Source organism: Lathyrus oleraceus, chromosome 4 (genome assembly GCF_024323335.1).
Source record: "Lathyrus oleraceus cultivar Zhongwan6 chromosome 4, CAAS_Psat_ZW6_1.0, whole genome shotgun sequence".
In the NCBI taxonomy this organism is placed as follows: Eukaryota; Viridiplantae; Streptophyta; class Magnoliopsida; order Fabales; family Fabaceae; genus Lathyrus; species Lathyrus oleraceus.
In genome coordinates, this window is record NC_066582.1 from 81,660,142 (window position 1) to 81,680,581 (window position 20,440).

The 20,440-nt window shown below is 35.7% G+C and overlaps 1 protein-coding gene across 1 annotated transcript; it reads right to left on the reverse strand.

Annotated features, from left to right (window-relative positions):
* Positions 1 to 512: 512 nt before the first annotated feature.
* LOC127073528 (BRAP2 RING ZnF UBP domain-containing protein 1) lies at positions 513 to 6,561 on the reverse strand. Its single transcript, XM_051014700.1, has 11 exons — positions 6,179 to 6,561; positions 5,925 to 6,033; positions 5,411 to 5,525; positions 5,172 to 5,269; positions 3,740 to 3,846; positions 3,318 to 3,573; positions 2,730 to 2,783; positions 1,511 to 1,654; positions 1,374 to 1,438; positions 1,174 to 1,228; positions 513 to 1,089 (listed from the first exon to the last, which is right to left on the reverse strand). Exons 1-11 carry the CDS (start codon positions 6,451 to 6,453, stop codon positions 931 to 933), a joined length of 1,437 nt encoding a protein of 478 aa, XP_050870657.1. The 5' UTR covers positions 6,454 to 6,561; the 3' UTR covers positions 513 to 930.
* Positions 6,562 to 20,440: the final 13,879 nt, after the last annotated feature.

Here is a 20,440-nt window from a genome sequence, read left to right on the forward strand (position 1 = left end):
AAATGACATTTAGTTTATGAATGTCTTATAAATTATGTTATCCAAATTCCATAGTAGCTTAAGCCAACAATATTGTTCCAAAAGTGCATCTAAGGATTGGAATCCAGATACAGAGGTGAATTTGGATATTGAAATTCGAATTCTTCGATATGAGTAAATGTGCCAAAACTAATGCTTCAGAAGTGTATCCAAAAATTTGAATCCAGATTTACCAAAAAATATAACCCTAAATTAGAATCCAGATTTACTCTATGCATATAAACCTAATATACATCCAATATAATCTCAATTTGTTGTATTTTAAGTGCATCCAAATTTCAATCTCTGACCAACCCAAAAGGATAATTTTGAATTTTCAGAGTTTGAGAATATTGTATGTGATATAGTAGGCTAAGAATAACAAACATAAGGTTTTTAAAACTTGCTGATGAAAATGTAAGAAAAGAGGTGTATTCGGCATAGACTGTTAGTATATAAATATGAGATGAGAGGTTAGGGGTAGGAGGCAATACTATGGTCGAAGGCTTGGCATAAAGCAATGCCATCAAAACTTTCATGTTTGTTGGAGATTACAATTTAGAAATATTCCTCAACAGTTAACCGTTAATGTAATATTTTTAATTGCTACTGAACAGTATTAAAAAAGTTAACAGACCGTTAAGTATAATCTCAGATGAAATTTTTTGCAGAATGTTCATCTACTTTTCTTTATCAATATCTTTCTGATATTTACAAAAGGTTTTCTAATTACTTGGCATAGTTTTAGTGAGCAACCCCTATCCCGGGATCATAGCCCCAGTGCCCCTCACAAAGCAAGCAAGTTGCAATGGGAGTTGAAATAAAAAGCATTCCTTTAGCAGTTAAGTCAATTACCCTCACAATTTCAAATTCTTGTCAATAAATTCCAATGTGTTCTAGTTGAGGTTATGACTAATGCCGCCTTCGACCAAGCTTTCTGTTTCTCTTGCTGTTTCCAGGAGAAGGTTGCTCATGAACCACTGGTAAGACTGTTCCCTCCTTTATTCCATTCGAATCTGACATCTTCTCAATTGTTTTTTGTGCTTCTAGAAAAATAGTGATATCTCTTATCTGTTTGTATAGTCACTTAAACCCGTCAGAGAACAATTAAACTGGAAAGCTTCTACACAGAATTAATGAAGGGAGTTGTAATACCTGTTCCTCCAAATCAAGTATCCTCTCATTCTTCGACTTCATTGATGCAGCTTCCCTAAATGATCACATATAAACATGTAACGAGAACATGGTGCGGCAGTAACCAGAGAAAAAAAACAACTTCACTAACATCTTAATAAGTTATGTAAGCATATGACTTTATTTCAAACAAATGCTAGCTTAAGTGGTAATATAATTACCTCTCTTCAGCTTCTTTAACCTTCTCTCGCCACGATTCTTGATTTTTAATGAGCTTCCGATTAACCTAAGGGAAGAATGAAGTGTATAAATGGTAGAGTTTGAGCAAACAGTATAGAAAATGCAGGAGAAAAGTTACCTCAGCAACAGCATTTCTTTCTTCAGTACACTTTTCTAGTTCATTTTGGATATCCAGCATTCCAGAAGTTGCCGCTTTCTCCACTGCTTCAGATATGGAACTTTCTGCTTTACTTTTTGCTTCTATTAGTAAGGATTCATAATACTAAAACAAAAATGGTATGAAGATAATCAGATTTCACAAACACAACATCATATTACTGCAGCTAAAGATCAACCAATTGAGAGTATCATAGCAACTGTCCCAAAGTCTTTCATCATACGTGAAAGCAACCTGAGACTGACAACCACAATAGAAATCACATCACTTCCAATTAGAGATGGAAATATGTTGGACCGAGGTAGGATTTATCAAGCTTAAGTCTCATATAAAAAAAAAATCAAGGCCTAGGCCAGGCCTGTAGTCTCTCAGAGGCTTATTTTTAAGCCTGAGTTTGTCTTTTTGAAAGTCTGGTTGGCCTGTTAGTTTACTTAAAAACCTATTTCATATTAGTAATTCGATTTATGTTTAAATAGACTAACAAGGTAAAATACCAATGATACTAAGAGTTAGTTTGGATTATAACTAATTTGAGCTTACCTAGTGACATAAGTTGTGAGACTATTTGTTTATGATAACTTACGAGAACAACTTATGTCATTGTTCATAAGTTGTTTTCAGCTTATTTTCATACAAAATTTAAGATAATTAAGCTTATTTGGTATTTAACTTGACATTTTATAGAATCTGACAATATAAATATCATATTTCAGTTCTATTAATAATACTACATTTAAATATGCAAAAATAAATAAATTAATAGATTAATAAGTTTAAATTACTAAAAAGGTTGATAAATTTATAACAATATAATATAAAAAAAACATTTTTCATATTTACTTATGTCGGTCGGTCCGGTAGGCTTTAAAGACTTTTTTTTTGTAGCTTGTGTGGCTTAGCCTTTTTAGCTAAATAGACTTACAAAATGACTCAAGTCTTCTCTATCTAAAAAAGCGTCAGGCCTAGCATAGGCCTATGTAGGCTAGGCCGTAGGCCCCTGTCGATCGGCCTGACCTATTCCCACCCCTACTTCCAATGACATTAAAGAAACTGGTAATTTTCAGCAGAGTTGGTAGCTTGAATAATCTATAGCTGTGTAACCCAAATTCAGAGTTTCATGATTACAGAATTATTTTGACCCCTCGGTGAAAAAGTTTAAAGGATGGCAGAGTTAACTTACTTGTCTTTGAGTTTCCAGCTGAGATGTTAGAAGACGATTGTATTCATCCATAATCTGGTCATGTCCATCATTTAATCAGTGATTGAGCACGGGAAATAAAAAAGAAAACTTTTGGGAGCACAAGATACATTGAGTACCATACAATGAACAACTAAATGTGTGACATCAGACCATGAAACAGTGTGATAATCACCTGTGATTACTTATTAGACATTTCATTTCATCCCATTTTATAGAATAAATATATGGATCTGTCTCTATGTCTATATGACAGTGCAGGTATTGAACGACTCATATATAAAGCCCGAGATTAGTTTGCAGCAAACAAAATCATACCACAGAAGTTTGTGTTTCAGACTAATCTGTCCAACTAGTGCCAGCATAAAATAAAATTAAGAGTTCAATATGTGAGACAGATAAGCTCCACTTAAGTGAGCTTGTCACTAAAATGAGCAAATAAAAAGGTATCTACCAATGATTTAATATTGAAGTGCATTGGAGTGTTAACTTGTTAAGGCTAGCTACACCCTAACTTCCCCATTTTAGAGACGCTAATTTTGGATAAACTTTTTTCCATGAGAAACATACCGCTTCGACTTTGCTGTTAAAGAAGGCCCCATTAACTTCTAAGTCTTCATGACATTCACATGTGTCGCAATCCCCTTCCTGAGACATACAGCGAAAATGCATCTCCTCCGACTTGCCATCAATTTTAGATTGGTCCTGATTCAGTCGATGGACATAATTGTCCCCTACATAATCCCAAATTTGTTGTGTTTTAGAGTCAAGAGAATAGCAATGCTGGGTATCTTGCCAATGTCGAATAGCATGCCCTTCTTTATATCTAGATTAAAAAAGAACCATGGTATTAAAGTCTCCCCTGACAAAACAAAAGCATACAACCTATTAAGGACAATAAATTGTGATTGTTTTGTTTAACATATTAACTAGGGGTTTTTGTACACAAGTTATTACCAGTCGGAATTGAAGAACTGACGCTAATAGGTTACCTTCCACATCCGACGAATCCACAAATCATACAAACCCAGACATCATCTAATGTTCCACAAATAAGACAGGCTTGCTTCTCGTCCTGTTGTTGACAGAATTGACAGACCTATAGTATAGACATCATAAGTTCTTTACAATAGTATTCTCCATCAATACAATAATACTTTCCACATGCATTACCAATAAAACCAGTGCTTTAGGTAGCCAAGACATGCATGGAATTTCAGTCAACGAAACATTAAAAAATGCCACTACTAATAAAATACAGACAAAGTGTTTGCGTTACCATTCAAACAAAACCACTCTATATGTAATCATTATTGCAGAGATGGCGCCCTAATTTCCGTCCTTTCTTGTTCATTAGAAAATAAAAAAGATCAATGAATTCTTGCATCCCAACTTCAAAATAACAATTAGGGGGGAAATCAACGGAATCGGTTTTAATATCTGGATTCTGGAATGTGCATAGTTGGCCATGTTTGAAGTTGTTACCTTGATCGTGAGAAGGAGGATGCCAAAAGCAAGGCTATATTTGAATTGGAACAGGCGACTTGAACACCTTTCTAGATATTCAATCAATTTTAGCTCGTTTGGTTTGACAATACTTCACACTCAACAGGAAGTGAACTATGTCTAAATAAATTTTGGAGAAGATAGTCTTCTTTCGTTTCTCGACAATGAAAGACTAAGCTCACGAGCTTTTCCTAGGTTGGAGAAAATTGATAGGAACTATTTTTCCCGTATGATGCACCTTCTATGAAGTCCGAACTCGGACACCGACACGGGACACGACACGACACGGACACGAGGACCCCGCTAATGTAAAAACCATAGGACACAACACCTTTTATTTTACAAGAGTTTGAGCTTTTGAAAGATTAAATTATTTTTTCTATGAAAAAAATTCTGCTACCTTTTAAACCATTCATATTGGGACTTAATAAGTGTATTAACGTGACAATAAGATGTACAAACAAAATTACAGGAGTCTCTCAACTTCCCAAGAGAGTGCCATAATTATGAAGTTATAGAATTCAATCCAAATGTGTTCTTAAATTATTGTTAATGAAGAGCTTGTGACAACCTGTGTACAACTATGATGGATTTCAAGTTTGCGGGTAATAGCAATAGGTGATAAACTTTTAAACTCATTTGAAATCCAAAAGGAGGCAAATTAATCAATGCTCAATGCAAATTAACCTCAAGATAATATCATGGTTAGCCAATATAACACCTAAAAAATTTGTGCCAGATGAATGACCAGGCTTCTTATGAAGAATCATTATCACCTACCGAATACCCAAGATCTAAGAATTTAAGTACAAACTAATGTGTTAGGACAATAGAATTACCTGTACCAACTAAAACTTTAAAGAGTAATAAAATGTCAAAATAGGATTTCAATTTTCATGCACTGAAGAATCTACATACCTGGCAAGACAAATATGTCCATTTTGAGACACAAGGGCATCGGAATGAGTGATCACAAAGTGTTGTGAGTATTCCACTGGTATCAGGGTCCAGTCTCTCTGGCATTCAAACAGAAAAATAAAAGACACATATCACCATAAATATCAATCCATACAATCACAATCACCTCAGACAAACTAAAAAAGAGTCAACAAGATTCAAGCAAACAGAGGGTCACAACAAAGAAAAATGGAACTCACCTAGGCAAACTGGACAAGTTGGTATTTCTGTACAACCGGCAGGAGGAATCCCAGCAACTTCTTCGCATTCTGAGTACTCCACGGAAAGCAAAAACAAAATATGGCATATCTCTGCCTACATTTTGATCATCATTTGAAAAGTGGAAGGGAAAGAGAGAGATAAGTAATAAGCAAGATCACTAAATTTGAAAAATGACAAAAGTATCAACTATTGAGGAAATGCACATAAATACTAGTCCCTAAATATAAGCTTCATTTCAAATCATTAGATAAATTTGTTATTATTTATTTTCAATTATACCCTAATTAATACCATTTTTTAACATAACAAATCAGAATTGAACACTTCCATATAGGCATCTCCAAAAGTAAACTCCCAGTTCCAGTTCCTTCATAAGTGTCATTTTTTTACTTTTTACCCGTACAAAGGAAGCTAATAAATTTTGTTAGGGTTTAGGGTTTCAATTCCATTAAAAATACAAGTACAAACTTATGGCAACCCATTATTACTCACCTCACCCGGAGAAAATTTCTTCCCATTGAATTTGCTATGAAATCCATCAGCAGCAATCTGGTCATTAAACCTAATCAACACACTATATCTATCTTCCATTCCATCGTTCCTGCCCAGTCATAATAAAAGATCAATGTTAAGATATAAACTAGGGTTTTATAGCATAAAAATGCAGTACAGTGTGTGCCACTACCAAGCAACAGAGAAATAGAACTTCTCCAAATGAAGTAACGAAAATGGAATTGAAACAGTACCTGATGAAGAGAAGGTGATGAAGATGATCAAGATGGTGAGGTCCACAGAAACGAATGAAGTCATCGAAGGAGAGGTAATTGGGGACGGCGACGATGAAAAGGAGAGAGGAAAGAGAACTGGAGTTTGGGAGAGAGGATTCGGAAGCGTTTCGGAAGAGATGGAGAACGCCTCTGCGTTCGCTGAATTTAGGGTTTTGAGATTGGGGAGCTGAGAAGATAGTTTCGGGATCGAGGGTGCTCTCGGCGTCTACTGAGTGAACTCGGAGAAAGAACATCGTGAGTGACTCGCTGTGATCGGAGAATAGAAGTTTGTGTCCAAATTGTGAAACTGAAAAAAAAATGGAAGGACTTAATGTGTAAAAGTTAAAATATAATACCGGTTTGGGTTTGGCGGGTTCTTTCTAAATAACCATCATCATTATATAAGGGAAGATTTTATTTTGAGATAAATAAACTCACAAACCATAAAAAAAAAAAATATATATATATATATATATATATATATATATATATATATATATATATATATATATATATATATATATATATATATATATATATATATATATATATATAAAATTCAATCATCTGTAATTAATTTAATTGATCTAATTTTTGTTTAAAAAACTCAATTAAGAATTTCATTTCATATCTAAGATATATATATAATTCCAATCATCTTTAATTAATTTAATTGATCTAATTTTTGTTTAAAAAATTCAATTAAGAATTTCATTTCATATCTAAGAAGTGTTAAATTTTCTTGAAAAAAAAATGTTATTGTCTATGATTTTTCTCGGTTCAATGGATTAATCTATGTAACATGAGTGATGAAAGTTTTAATTTAGAGGAGGAGGAGGAGGAGGAAGAGGTTATGTAAACCAATGATATTTACTCTTTCCTTTTTATCAATGAAAAATGAATTTCTTCTATATTTGATCCAATGATATTGTCTGAGTAGTTTCTTATTTCCAAATAAGTGAACCAAATGTCCAAGAAAATTCATGAACCAATTCATCCATTGACTCGTAAAGAAAGTAAAAAACAATTCTGAATTGTATTTGACTAAATAATGATTCCTATAAAGTATGGCTTAGAGTAAGAACACGTAAGCAAGCACATATTAAAAAAGAAGCATAATAGATGAACGAAAAAAAATCCATAAGAAAGAAAACAGTATATAAGAAAAAAGAATGAATATCACACAAGACAAAAGATTCTAAAATCTTAAGTTTATGGTTTCTTCAAAAGATCCAACACGGTTCTAAGATCAAGACCCATAGTGTCTTGTCTAGCATCCATTGACTTCATCATTTCTTCCATATCATTTGGCTTGATAACCATGGCATGTTGAGTAGCAGTAACATAGGCCAGTTTTTCTTCCAAACGTTCTTGTCTTCTACTTGAGAAAATGGCAGATGCTGAAGTGACATCCTTCAGATTCTGAATGGCTGATACAATAGATGTCTCGAGAGATTCCCTTTTAGCAGCAAAGGTTACTGGGTCAGAGGAAGATGTTCTCTCTTCGATCGGACTTTGTATCTTATCCAGAAGGATTGATTCATTACTTCCAGGTTGGTTTGGATAATAGGTGGATAAGATGAAATGTTAGACTGTGAAGTGTCAGAGGATTGGTTATTATGGACATATAGTTTTGGGGAGGTTTACAGGTGAAGGTAGTCAAAAGGGATGTGTTCAGATTCAATTTTAGATTCAGATGCGAATTAACCCATGGATAGATTCTGAATAATTTATTCAGTTTCGCCCTGAATTTTCAGATACATCTAGACCTTGAAGTTGAGTCGGAACAGGGCTTGATGCTTTATAAGGTGTAGATTTAGGTGAGGGTTGAAGGGGTTGAGTTTCTGGTGGATAGGTAATTTATGGTAGAACTAAGGTTACATGTTTTGCTTCAGAAGCAGAACATGTTTGGGTTGATGGTAGGTTTTGAGGGGAGAAAGTTTGAATAGGAATGGTTGTGATAGGTTTGATGAACATAGCTGAAGAGCTAGAAGAAGTAGCTTTTCCACTATAAACATCTATGAGAAGTTCAAGCATTATGTTCAGGGATGATGGTTGTTCAGAAGCGGAGAATACGATTAACTGATTTTGAACATTAGTGGATTCATCAACAAGGGGAGAAGTATGTTTTGGAGATTGATTGGGTGAGGAAATTGGCGAGGGGGTTGGAGATATGTGGTTTATGGTGGAGTGATCAAATTCATCCTCAAAGATAAGGTTGAGATTAATACCTATTATACCAGTATTCATATCTTCTAAGTAGTCATATTTTCTTCAACAAGAGATTCTGAAACCACTTCTTCAGGGATACCAGAAGCTTTAATCTCAACAGACTTCAAACTAACAATCACTTCTGCAACTTGAACCTCTACAATCTCTAGATCACCAACAACAACAGCCTCTTTAATCAAAGAATCAGAGGTTTTTGGATGCTTCTCTAATTGTTCCAACTATTGACTCCTAATTTTGACGCCCATATTTGGAATTAAGACATGGAGTTCCTTGTGAAGATGTTTCGACTGGATCTGATATTGGAAGCTCTGGTAGAAGATGCCCGGATGAGAGGATCAAGATGCAGCAGGGACTTAGAAATTTTCTTTAGTGTTTGAATACGTTTTCGACGAGAGACTCAAATTCAAATAAAGGAGGGAATTTTTTGTTCTTATCTGAATTGTTGAAGGTACACGTGGAACATAGTGGATAGTTGCATCCATGCAAAGCTCCATTTGTCTCAATGTGATAGAAAGACCGTTAGAAGTGGTTATTTCGATTAGTATAAATAAAAGGTCTTAGTGATAGGATTGGTGTGTGTTCAAAGTGTGTACAAAATCTGTAAAATTTACCAATTATCTGCATGTAGAGAAATAGTAAATTGAGAAATGTACATTTGATTTACACCATTGTCATTTACTTAGAAGTAATTCAATTCATCTTTATTTTCCAGAAATATCTCTTTATTTAAAGGATTTATCTTTGATGCCATTTATCTTCGTTCTTACAACGTTTTCTTTACTTTGTGTTGGTCATTTCCTTTTAAAGTATCTTAACGAATCACTATTATTGCAAACACTGTCAAAGTGTTTATGTTCACTAGAATTCACTTTAAGAAATAATTAGCACATGTCCTAGGATCAATCCGATCGATCCTGTAAGTAATCAAATTTAGTAATTTGGAAGATCAGCGATTATTTACCAATTTTCACGGTAAAGAAATTGGCACGCCCAGTGGGACAATGCTAACGATTTTGAAAAGTGAAATTTTCCTCATTTTTAATTCTGGTTATTCATTCATCTTCTCCCTTTTGAAAGGATTCGTTGTATGTTATTGAGAAGTGGTAAAGTAGCCACAACCAACGAACACAAATTAAGTAGAAGGTTCGCTAGAAGAATGGCGAATTTAAATGCGCCAAATAACTAAAGCTCTCAAAGTCCATCAAACAACAATGTACCACCCCCTCATTCTTCGATAGGGGCGAACACGACTACAATGCACATGTCTGAACCGGTACCATCTCCGATGCCTACGCATTCGATTTCCCATACTAAACATATTCAGAATCAGTGGTTAACATAACCTCCCTATTACAAGGGTCAGGATCTGGGGATAACGTGGGTCGAAATAACCAATCTTTAGGCTTGGGATAACAAACACAAATACCTAGTCTTACCAATAGTTCCGCAGCAGTATGGAGACAACAGATGGACGAAAGCAACCATGATATGGTCCAAATGCTTACCCAAACATTGACCACCGTTTTGGATCCTTTGATTCAAAATACGACACAATCGAATCAGTAGATGACAGCACAGATGGCGCGAATGTCTGACTTCTTGGGTGTACCACAGCCTCATCGACACCCTCTGAGGGATTGGACAAGGGAAAATCAGGGAGTAACCTTCAAGGAAGACCCTACTATTAACCAAATTCCAAAAAATCAACCGCCACCAGAGATGGTAAACCAGGGAGTACGAGTCGAACCCCCTAAGGCTGAACCACAAATCCCCAGAGAGAGAAAGCCAAGGATAGTAATGGTAAATAGAAACCAAAATGTCGATAATGTCACATGGCAGATTCGACATGATGATATGGCAGCAGATAACAATCTAGCAGCCATGGTCGAAAGGATTATGGTACAAAATGGGATAAAATTTGGCCTTCGAAGACCAAATTATACATCACCTTTGTCGGAATATATCCTACAGACAGAAACACCACCTAGAACAAAAATCCCCAAATTCACAAAGTTTTCTAGGGATACTACTGAATCCACTATCGAACATGTGGCTAGATATTTAATAGAGGTAGGAGACATTTTGAACAACAAAAACCTTAGGATAAAATATTTCCCAAGTTCTCTCACAAAGAATGTCTTCGTGCGGTTCACCACCTTGCCACAAAATTCGATCCATACTTGGAATCAGTTGGAGAGAATGTTCCATGAGCAGTTTTACATGGGGCAAACAAAGATAAGTCTGAGGGAATTGGTCAGTATTAAACGAAAATTCACTAAGCCAATTGATGACTATCTAAATAGATTTCGATTACTCAAAACTAGGTGTTTTACACAGGTAACAGAGCGGCCTTGACTATTCTATCAGGAAAAAGTTAGACACTCAGTATTCGAGAGATATGGTCCAATTGGCTTATAGGGTTCGACAGTTAGAACGCTTGAAGGAAGAAAAGGCTAGAGCAAATAAGAATAAAAGAGTAGCCTACGTCGAATTCAGTAATGATGACGAAGGGTCCTATAATGAGCCTTTTGGCTTCGACGAAAATGAGATTGACCTTGGTGAGCTGAAACAAGGGCCACCTTACGCTTGTAAGGTCTTGGCCCCGTCGAATGGAAAGAACCCTATTGAACCAGAAAAGAATGATAAATTTCCTAAGAAAACTTACACTTTCGACGTTACAAAATGTGACGAAATCTTTGATTTGTTAGTTAAGGATGGTCAAATGATAATGCCTCCTGGTGCTAAAGTGTCTCTTTTATAACAAAGAAAAAAAAGAGGGTTTTGCAAGTACCATAGTTTTCTAGGTCATAAAAAATCTCAATGTTTTCTTTTTAGGGATCTTGTTCAGAATGCTATCCAAGAAGGGAGACTCAAGTTTGGAGACAAACCTAAGAGCCAGATGAAGATCGACTCCAATCCTCTGCAAACGGCTGATGCCCACTACACAGAACTAGAGGAAGTAAACATGGTCGAAGTCACTAATGATTTCGACATGACCGAAGTTACTGAGCTGCCACCTTCATTTCTTCTACAATAGAAACCTTCGTATCAACCTGAAGAGGAACCTTTATATCAATCTATGGAGGAACATTGATATCATCATTTGAAGGAACCTCAACATCATCAACAACGGCAAAATTGGACTCGACATCAAGATCTCTGACTCGTACAACTCTACCACTTATACACTCCATATTGCGGGGTAATCGAGATTTCTTTATCCTCCTAAAATAAGAGCATGCGAGAGCTACTATACATGCCCTAAGATGCAACTATTATTCGTCATCTTCTCCGCCTTCACTAGAGTATTCAACAACTACTCTCTATGTTCTATCGGTCAATCTAGAAGCAACCTTGTCGTCTCTTTCGCTGGTCTATACTACAACAAAAAAACAAAAAATTTAAATATTTGAAAATTAATATGGTTTTACCGACATTTTTGAAAATTGCAGTAACCAACATGCATTTTTACCTGTATTTTTCAAACTGTCATTACGCATGCATGCGTTTTTACCAAACATTTCAAAAATGTTAGTAAAAATGCATGTAGCTTACCATATTTTTTAAAATAGCCGATATAAATGCATGTGAAATATGAGATTTTATCAGATATTTTAAAAATGTCGATAAAAATGCTTGTGTTTTGCTAAAAAATCGGTATGAACACTAAATTTATGGTATAAATGTATAAATTTAACAAAAAAAAGGATTACTTGTAAACATTAAAATATTCAATAGAAGCTTAAAAAAAATGCGGTAGAAAATCTAAACTTTTCCAAAATCTTTGAAAAAAGATAAATGAATAGTAAAAATTGTATATTTTAAGTGGAAGATTATTATAGTAAAAGCACTAGTAAATGGGGTGCTAAGTTCAAAGTTATTGGTGACGGATAAAAAAAACTCCTTGTGTTATATTTTTCATATACTGTTTTTTTGTTTTAAATTATTAAATGAATTGGATTAGGCCTTGTATCAATAAAAAATTTGAGGCCCCTTTTTTTAGGCTCTATGCAACGGGCCAGGTTGCATAGGCGCAAATCCGACCCTAAGCAGAATTATCATTTATATTGTGCACTGCATTTTTTGTTTTCTATAGTTGTAACATTCTAATGAGATATTCATTATTCACACGAGTTATAAGTTATGGGATAATCCTCTCCGCCATATCACTACAACTGCAATTGTTTTCTAAATATAACTAAATTTTGTAAAAATTTATGACCTCCGTACCTAGATATAAGATCCCATAGAATAAATTACGCTAATTAAGAAAGTTTGTAAGAGTATTAAATTTATTTTGTGTTTGTATAATTTTATAAGTTTATCCTTAGCAGAGATATATAATAAATGTTTATACAAGTGTATTTATTACAACTTACAGAAAAATAAGTAATATAATTAGAGGTATGTTAGTCAAGAACACAAATAGAAATCACATGAACTACGAAAAGATGGCTATGTTAGGGCAAAACTATGAAAACCAGGTGAACCAAGTGGAGGAAGACGAGCAGAAGGATCGTAGCACCAAGAAAACCAAAGATCCAACAATGCACATGGGTAACGAAGAGGAAATGACAGATGTTTTCTCTTATAAAGCAATAGTCACCGGAAACGCGATGGCCATCGATGGAGAAAGTGGATCATTCGCCGTCATTGGGAATGCTGGGGAGGAAGGAAATCTGTGAGTGGAAGAGAGGAAATATGGGGAGTATGAATGTCCTGAAATCATACTTTCCGACAAAGAATAGATGAGGATTGTTGTCCTTGGAAGAAAGAAGTGATAGTGAAAATGCTTAGTCGGCGAATTGGCTACAATGTTTTAGCTAACAAACTAGACCAATTGTGGGCTAGAAAAGGAGCTTTGACTATAGTAGATGTTGGAAATTGTTTTGCAATATTAGTTCCAAAATGACAAAAGAGTTAAATAGCATTTAATGCTTTGCTTTAAGTCTCACATAGAAAATGGAGACATCCTTTAAAGCATTTATAAATGCTTTGGAACTTTAACTCACCAAAGGAACAAAGAGAATAAGGTGCCACATGGACATGTGGTGGTCCCAAGCATTATGCCACTTGACACAACCAATGGACCCTCGCCGGTGTTGCCACCGGCGACACCGGCTCCGGCTCCGGGACCGGTGTAGTGATGTATTCGTCACTTTATGATTTATTGATTAAATCAAAAGCAAAGCATACAAAGAAATCGAGTCGCCACCGCACTTTTATTTATCCTAAGGAATGGCTAAAAAGCGAACAAAAGCCTAAGAAGTTTTACACATAGAAAACTAATGAAAAGATCAGAGAATCTGGGTAAGGGGTTAATTACGCAATGGGAAGATGAGAAAAGAATATACTCCTAGGGAGCCCTTTTCACACTTGTTGTATAAAAAGTTTATTTGTTTATGACATATTGTGCAAACATGATTGGGAAGATGAGAAAAGAATATACAAGTTATTATTTTTGTGTTTGAACGGATGAACCCGTTGCCTACGTACCTTTCCATGGAAGGTAAGGATCAAAACGCCGTAGTTCGGCTAAAAAATTTCCAAAATATGAGTGGGTTCATTTTAAAACAAAAGCCCTAAGGTCTTTCGTTATCCACGGGAGAAAACTCAACCTTATACAAACAACGAGTCCACCATGTGAGAACAGCTTCAACTTGCTAGTGAGGGGTTAACCCTATAATAAGCAAGGAAGTCTTACAATTCAATCACTAAGGACAAAAAGGTGAGATTAATATCAACCAACTAGGATAAATCAAACCTATGGCTAATGTATGAAAACTTATCAAGAATGGACAAAGCCACAAAACAATTGAATGAGTTGGATTAACCAATTTAGAATTTATTCACAAAAAATGGTCAAAGTATGATTAGAATTCAATTCAAAGAAGTATTATGAAATGGAGTTTGAAAAATCAAAGGCCTAAAGCCTAGGTTTCTAATTTGAAAAGAAATGAGAATGTTTGCACAATATTTGTCAAAGTTTTTGAATTAGCATGTGAAAAGGGAGTTTTGAAAACACACACAAAAATGGAAGGGTGAGGAAGTAAAACTTCTTAGATGTTCACCTCTTGAAATCATATGTAGATGATTCAAGTGTGTCCTTTGGAATGAGGCAACAAAGCAAGTAGGCAAATGGACAAAGCAAGGTGATACCGGATGCCAATCAATGGACTTATACCAATCTCACAAACAAAGGTGGACACCGGATACCAATCAATGGATTTACACCAATCTCCTAAAACCAAACAAAATGATACCAGATGCCAATCAATGGACTTATACTAGTCTCACAAACAAACATGGATACCGGATACCAATCAATGGATTTACACCAATCTCCTAAAACAAACAATGATACCGGATGCCAATCAATGGACTTATACCAATCTCACGAACAAACACGGATACCGGATACCAATCAATGGATTTACACCAGTCTCCTAAAACAAAACAATGATACCAGATGCCAATCAATGGACTTACACTAGTCTCACATCATATCATTGGAACAACTGCCAAGTAATGGGCTTATGCTTGTCTCCTCCATGGACAAAGCAAAAAAAAAAACTATAAAGCAAAGCTTATGAAATGATATACAAATGATGATGATAAATGCACTAAGGCACACTTAAGCAAATATGCACAGATGAATCAAGTAAGCAAACACACAAGTCAATTAGCACACACTATATACAAGAAATTTGGCTCAATCAAGGTTAGACTTTACAGTCAACTGGAATGGGGTAAGTTGTGCTCTTAACCTTAACATTGAGAGTTAAGGTGAAGTAGATGAAAAAGAGATGAGGGGTGTGCCTCATAGCTCTTATCCCTGGTCAGGGAGAGCTTTGAATGATAGAATGTGTGGGAGTTCAGAAAGTTGGAACTCTCTCCACAAGTGAATGACTCTATAGATCTTGGGTTAATGTCCACAATGCATCAACATGTAATGTGAGCAAAAGGATGACACACTGAATAGTAGGAGATGGACTACACATCTCTTTTATCTACCAATTGCCTCATATGAGGACTTTTCCTGCTTGGCACAAAGAATAAACAATCACAAGCATTGCCTCTTAAGGAGGACTTCAGACAGGTGCCTGGCCACATAACAGGCCAGGTCTTCCAGACTACATGAAGAAGAGAGGTTATACTTAAAGTGGTTAAGCAACCAAGCAAAAGCAAGTTCAAAGTGAACTTAAGCAGCTAATGTACCTCTTGAAGAGCAGTTTGAAAATCCACGAGTTCCTAGCCTTGTAGTGTTTAGATCTTCTTCTAGCAAGCTTGTGGAGTGTATTGGATGAGGTTTGGATGTTCAATTGAGCTTGAAGCCACGGATTTTGCAATTCACCATTGATGTTCTTCAAGCTCAAGCTGCTTCAAATGGCACGGATTCACCTGGATCTTGCTCGCAGCTTACTCTATGATGATGTTAGATGAAGAATCAAGCAAGGAAAATGCAATTAGAATGAAGAATTGTGAGAAAAATTTGAGAGAAAGTTTGAGAAAAAAATTCTAGATCTGAGATTTGTGAATTGTGGTTAGTGTTTTCTGTTAGGTTTTCACTTATATACTCCTAATTAGTCAAGTTCCTAATCATGTTTAACAAATGGTAATTGAAATTAATGAAAACAAGGTGTTTGGACAAAATGTGGTTTTTCACCCTTGCATGAAAATGGTGCATGAACAGTGCACAAATTTAGTTCAAATTCACTTAAAATGACATTTTGGAGCTATTGGCAATTGTAAAATATTCAAATGAATTACCAATTTTAAATTGTGAAAATTCTCTCCAAAATCAAGATTTTTGCAAATGATCATGAAATGAGAAATGATGTAATGTAATGCAAGATTATGAAATTATAGGTCATGACAAGAATTTAGCAAAAAGAGCCACATGATTTGGAGCAATGGTTGAGAAGTTATGCACTTTTGAAGTTCAATCCACACTTAGCCATGTTTTGATCATATCTCTTCAACCACAAATGAGAAATTGATGTTCTTGGACATTTTGGAAATGGGAGAGAAAGATCTACAACTTTCATGTTCAACAAAATTTAATTTGAAGCATTTTTGGTGATGTAATCTTGAGGAGAAAACCTTTCCATTTTTGGAAAGTTCAAATTATAGGTCACTTTCTATTTTTGGCAAATTTTGATCTGACTTTATTTTCTTCAATGTTGATGTTTGAAATGTCAAATGAGACTTGTTTGAACATGAATGAAGTATTTCCCATCACTTCCCCCCTCCAAAAATCACAGTTGACTTTCAGTTGACTGGCTAGGGCTTCAGTTGACTGAAGAATGCCTTGATGAGATTCAAGCCTCTACCACTTGGGATTTTGATCCAAAATAACATCATAGCTCATATGAACTCTTGATTAATGATCATGGTGCCCAAATTCTCAAGAATGGCCACCATCTATTGCTCAATGGCTGCCTTTGACTGCCTTGACCTGTGATTGCTTCATCTGCAAGTAACAAGGTTAGATGACATATTTTTGTACTTTTGGTTAGTGAACAAATGAAAAGCAATGACACACAAATGCAAAACATGCTTGGTGATCAAGAAATCACTCTCGAAAGATAACCCACCCACAGGGAAGGAGGCAAGGTGCACAATGATCCTTGAGGAAATGATATGATATAATATGATATGATGAGGTATCTTAGGGACAAAATTGGGGTCTTACAACCGGGACCGGGGGCGTGGGCGTAGAGGCGCTAGTGGCGGCTTGTAGGCGGCACTTGAAATAGTTTTTTGTTATTGTTTTTTGTTTGAATTTTGAATTCAATTTTCATATCTTTTCATGAAATAGTGTCATATATGAAACATTGTGTTTTATGGTGAAATGGTGTTGTTTCATCAAAGGTTGCAAACTTTTTAAACAACATCCATATCTCCTATAAATATATGATTCTATTCAGAAAAATAACACAAGAACTAAAAACGTATTTCTCTTCCAAAATTCCAGAAAAACCTTCCTTGCATTTCGGGTTCTTCACTTGTCTTGTGCAGACTCGAAATTAAGGCTGATATTATCCTGAGTGTTCTTGCATTTTCCAACTCTAAGACATAATAAAAGAGTGCTTGAAATACTTTTAAGGAAAGTGATTCTCAATCACGATTCAGTCCTGGATCCATTTAATTTTACCGAATTTCCTAACAATTTTAAAAGTATTAGTAACATAATGGCTTCAGATGCTGCTGTTTCAAGCATCAAAGTGATGAACCAGGATCTTGTCAAGTTAGATCGATTTGATGGAACAAATTACACAAGATGGCAAGACAAGATGACATTCCTATTGACTGCCCTGAAGGTTCACTATGTTCTTGATCCCGACCTACAACCAATACCTGAACCAACAGAAAATGATTCGGAAGAACTCAAGAAGGAGCGCAAGAAACACAAGGAGGACGAACTGCTTTGCCGTGGACACATTCTGAATACTTTATCTGATCGTCTCTACGACCTCTACACAGACAATCCATCGGCAACAGAATAATGGAAGGCACTAGAATTCAAGTTCAAGGCTGAAGAGGAAGGTACGAAGAAGTTCTTAATATCTAAATATTTCGATTTTAAATTCTTAGATTCTAAGCCCATTCTTCCCCAAGTGCATGAATTGCAAGTTATGGTCAATAAAATAAAGGCAGTAAAAATAAACATCCCTGAGACCTTCCAAGTCGGTGCAATTATTGCAAAATTACCACCTTCATGGAAAGGCTACCGAAAGAAATTGTTGCACAGTTCCGAGGACTTCTCCTTGGAGAAAATTCAGAAACATCTTCGAATCGAGGAGGAATCGAAGGAGAGGGAGAAATCAGAACCCCCTACTCATTTCAAAACAAACGTTGTGACCAACAAGGGAAAGAAGAGACATGATGGCATGAAGAGTCATCTTGGACCAAAGAAAGAACATAACAAGTTCAAGAACTCTGGCGGTCATAAAGGTCCAAAGAACGGATGTTTCGTATGCGGTAAATGTAACACCCCGATAATAATATAATAATTATTTAAATTAAGTTAATAATATGTTTATTAATTTAATTAGATAAATGAATTATTATTATTATTATTTTGGAATAATAATTATTGGGATAATTATTTATTTGGAATAAAATAAGTTGGAATAATAAAAAGTCCCATTTTTGGTAAAAAGGGTTGCACGTGAAAAGGAGAACACAGAGAAGCGGTTGAAAGTGGAAAAAAGGCAAAAAGGTAGAGCAAGAGAAGAGGAAAAGCTTGGAGATCAGAGATTGCTGGATTAACTCAGGTAAGGGGGGTTTATCATCGGTTAAAGGGCATTATGTGATAATATGTAGTGGGTAGTGATAACCATTGTTTTACCTCTGATTAGATTGATGCATGATGAATTTGTGAACTTTTTGGATAAACGAAATTGGGGTATAATTGAGAAAGAATTCGTAGGAATTAGATGTAAAAGTGTCAGATTTTGTGTAATCGAATAAGATATGAATTGTGTTGAAAATATGAACGATTTCTGTGTAGAAATTGGACTGTGGAAAGTTGGATTGGGTAGATCTCGTAGCAGAGAAAGCCATTGCAGATCTGAGAGTTCTGGTCTCTGGTCATACGCGTATGGCACTAGGCAATACGTGTATGAGATGGCTGGTACGCGTATGGAGGAAGCCTTACACGTATGGGTGAAGAAGAGGATATTTTGAACGTAAATTGGTCTCTGTTGGTACGCGTAATGGGGGATTGTTACGCGTAGCATACGCGTATGAGACAGGCGATACGCGTATGGGTTGGGCGAGGAAATGCGCAATACGCGTATGAGAATGGGCATTACGCGTATGGATTTGGTCAGGCGTGGGCAATACGCGTATGGGCATAGGCAATACGCGTATGGGCAGAATTGTGATTTTTCTGTGCTGTTGTTATGCAGTTTTTGGTTGTTTAGGCTGAGTGATGTACTTAGCTGATGTATGATGTAGTAGGGATCATTTCCCGTGGCTTTGAGTAGTATAAGTATTAGTAGAGTGTACTAATACTGTGGTTGTTGTTTGGCATGATCTGATATGCTTATGTGATAAAATATTGATGATGTATGATGATATGCATGTTGTTGTGAATGTATATATTATGCATGTAATTGTGAATGGACTGTTGTATGGCTTAGAGTGTGAGCACAGGTCCATTGTGGATTGTTGTTGATGCTGCATTTGCTAGATGATTAGCATGCATGGCATAGCCTGTTGGGCTGTAGCTAATTCCCATGGTGAGGAATTAGTGAGTGAATTGTTATGGAATTGTTGTTGATGTTTGCATACTAGATAATTAGTGTGCATAGTCTAGCCTTTGGGGCTGTAGCTAATTCCCATGGTGAGGAATTAGTGAGTGAGTCATTAGATCTCAAATGAGTGGGACTAGTGAGCTTAGTAGCCGTATCTGGAGTTGATCGGTGAGCTTGAACTGTATGTTCAAGAATAGTCGGTACCGCATATGTTGAGTCTCATTGCATAATGAATGTATGGCATATAATATGAATGGATATATTCCAGTATTATATGGTTATTATGTGTTGTGTTGTTGATGATTGAGTATGGTTTGAGATTATACATATGATATATGTTATTGTTGGGTATGATGTTGAGTTGGTACTGCCGTTGCTGAGTGTGTAGTCTGGTTAGGGTGAACAAATGCGTATTTACTTAACATTACATAATGTTGTATAATGCTTATTATATTGATTGAGAAACTCACCCTTACATCTATTTTTCAGGTAACGAGCAGTGAGTTGAGTAGAAGCTAGTGCTATGGAGTCTAGTGTCGTCCTTAGTGGGTCATGCTCTAGTAGATGTAACATCGGGAGGGAATGTTTGACTATGTTTTAATTTAGTTGTTGATTCAACTTTACATGTAATGTAGTACATGATTTGAATGTCGATGTTTTGTACCCGCTGCGAATTATGCAAAAGAGTCTTATTTTGATTTAATAAATGAGCATGACAGGATATTTTGATAATTGTTGTGGAATG

What these genes read in the sequence shown, in the direction of transcription:
- LOC127073528 (XM_051014700.1), bottom strand. Translation starts at nt 6,453, where the DNA reads ATGTTCTTTCTCCGAGTTCACTCAGTAGACGCCGAGAGCACCCTCGAT. An exon ending in CATCACCTTCTCTTCATCAG is followed by an intron (nt 6,034 to 6,178) that starts GTACTGTTTCAA and finishes ATGACTGGGCAG; the next exon opens with GAACGATGGAATGGAAGATA. An exon ending in AAAGAAATGCTGTTGCTGAG is followed by an intron (nt 1,439 to 1,510) that starts GTAACTTTTCTC and finishes TTCTTCCCTTAG; the next exon opens with GTTAATCGGAAGCTCATTAA.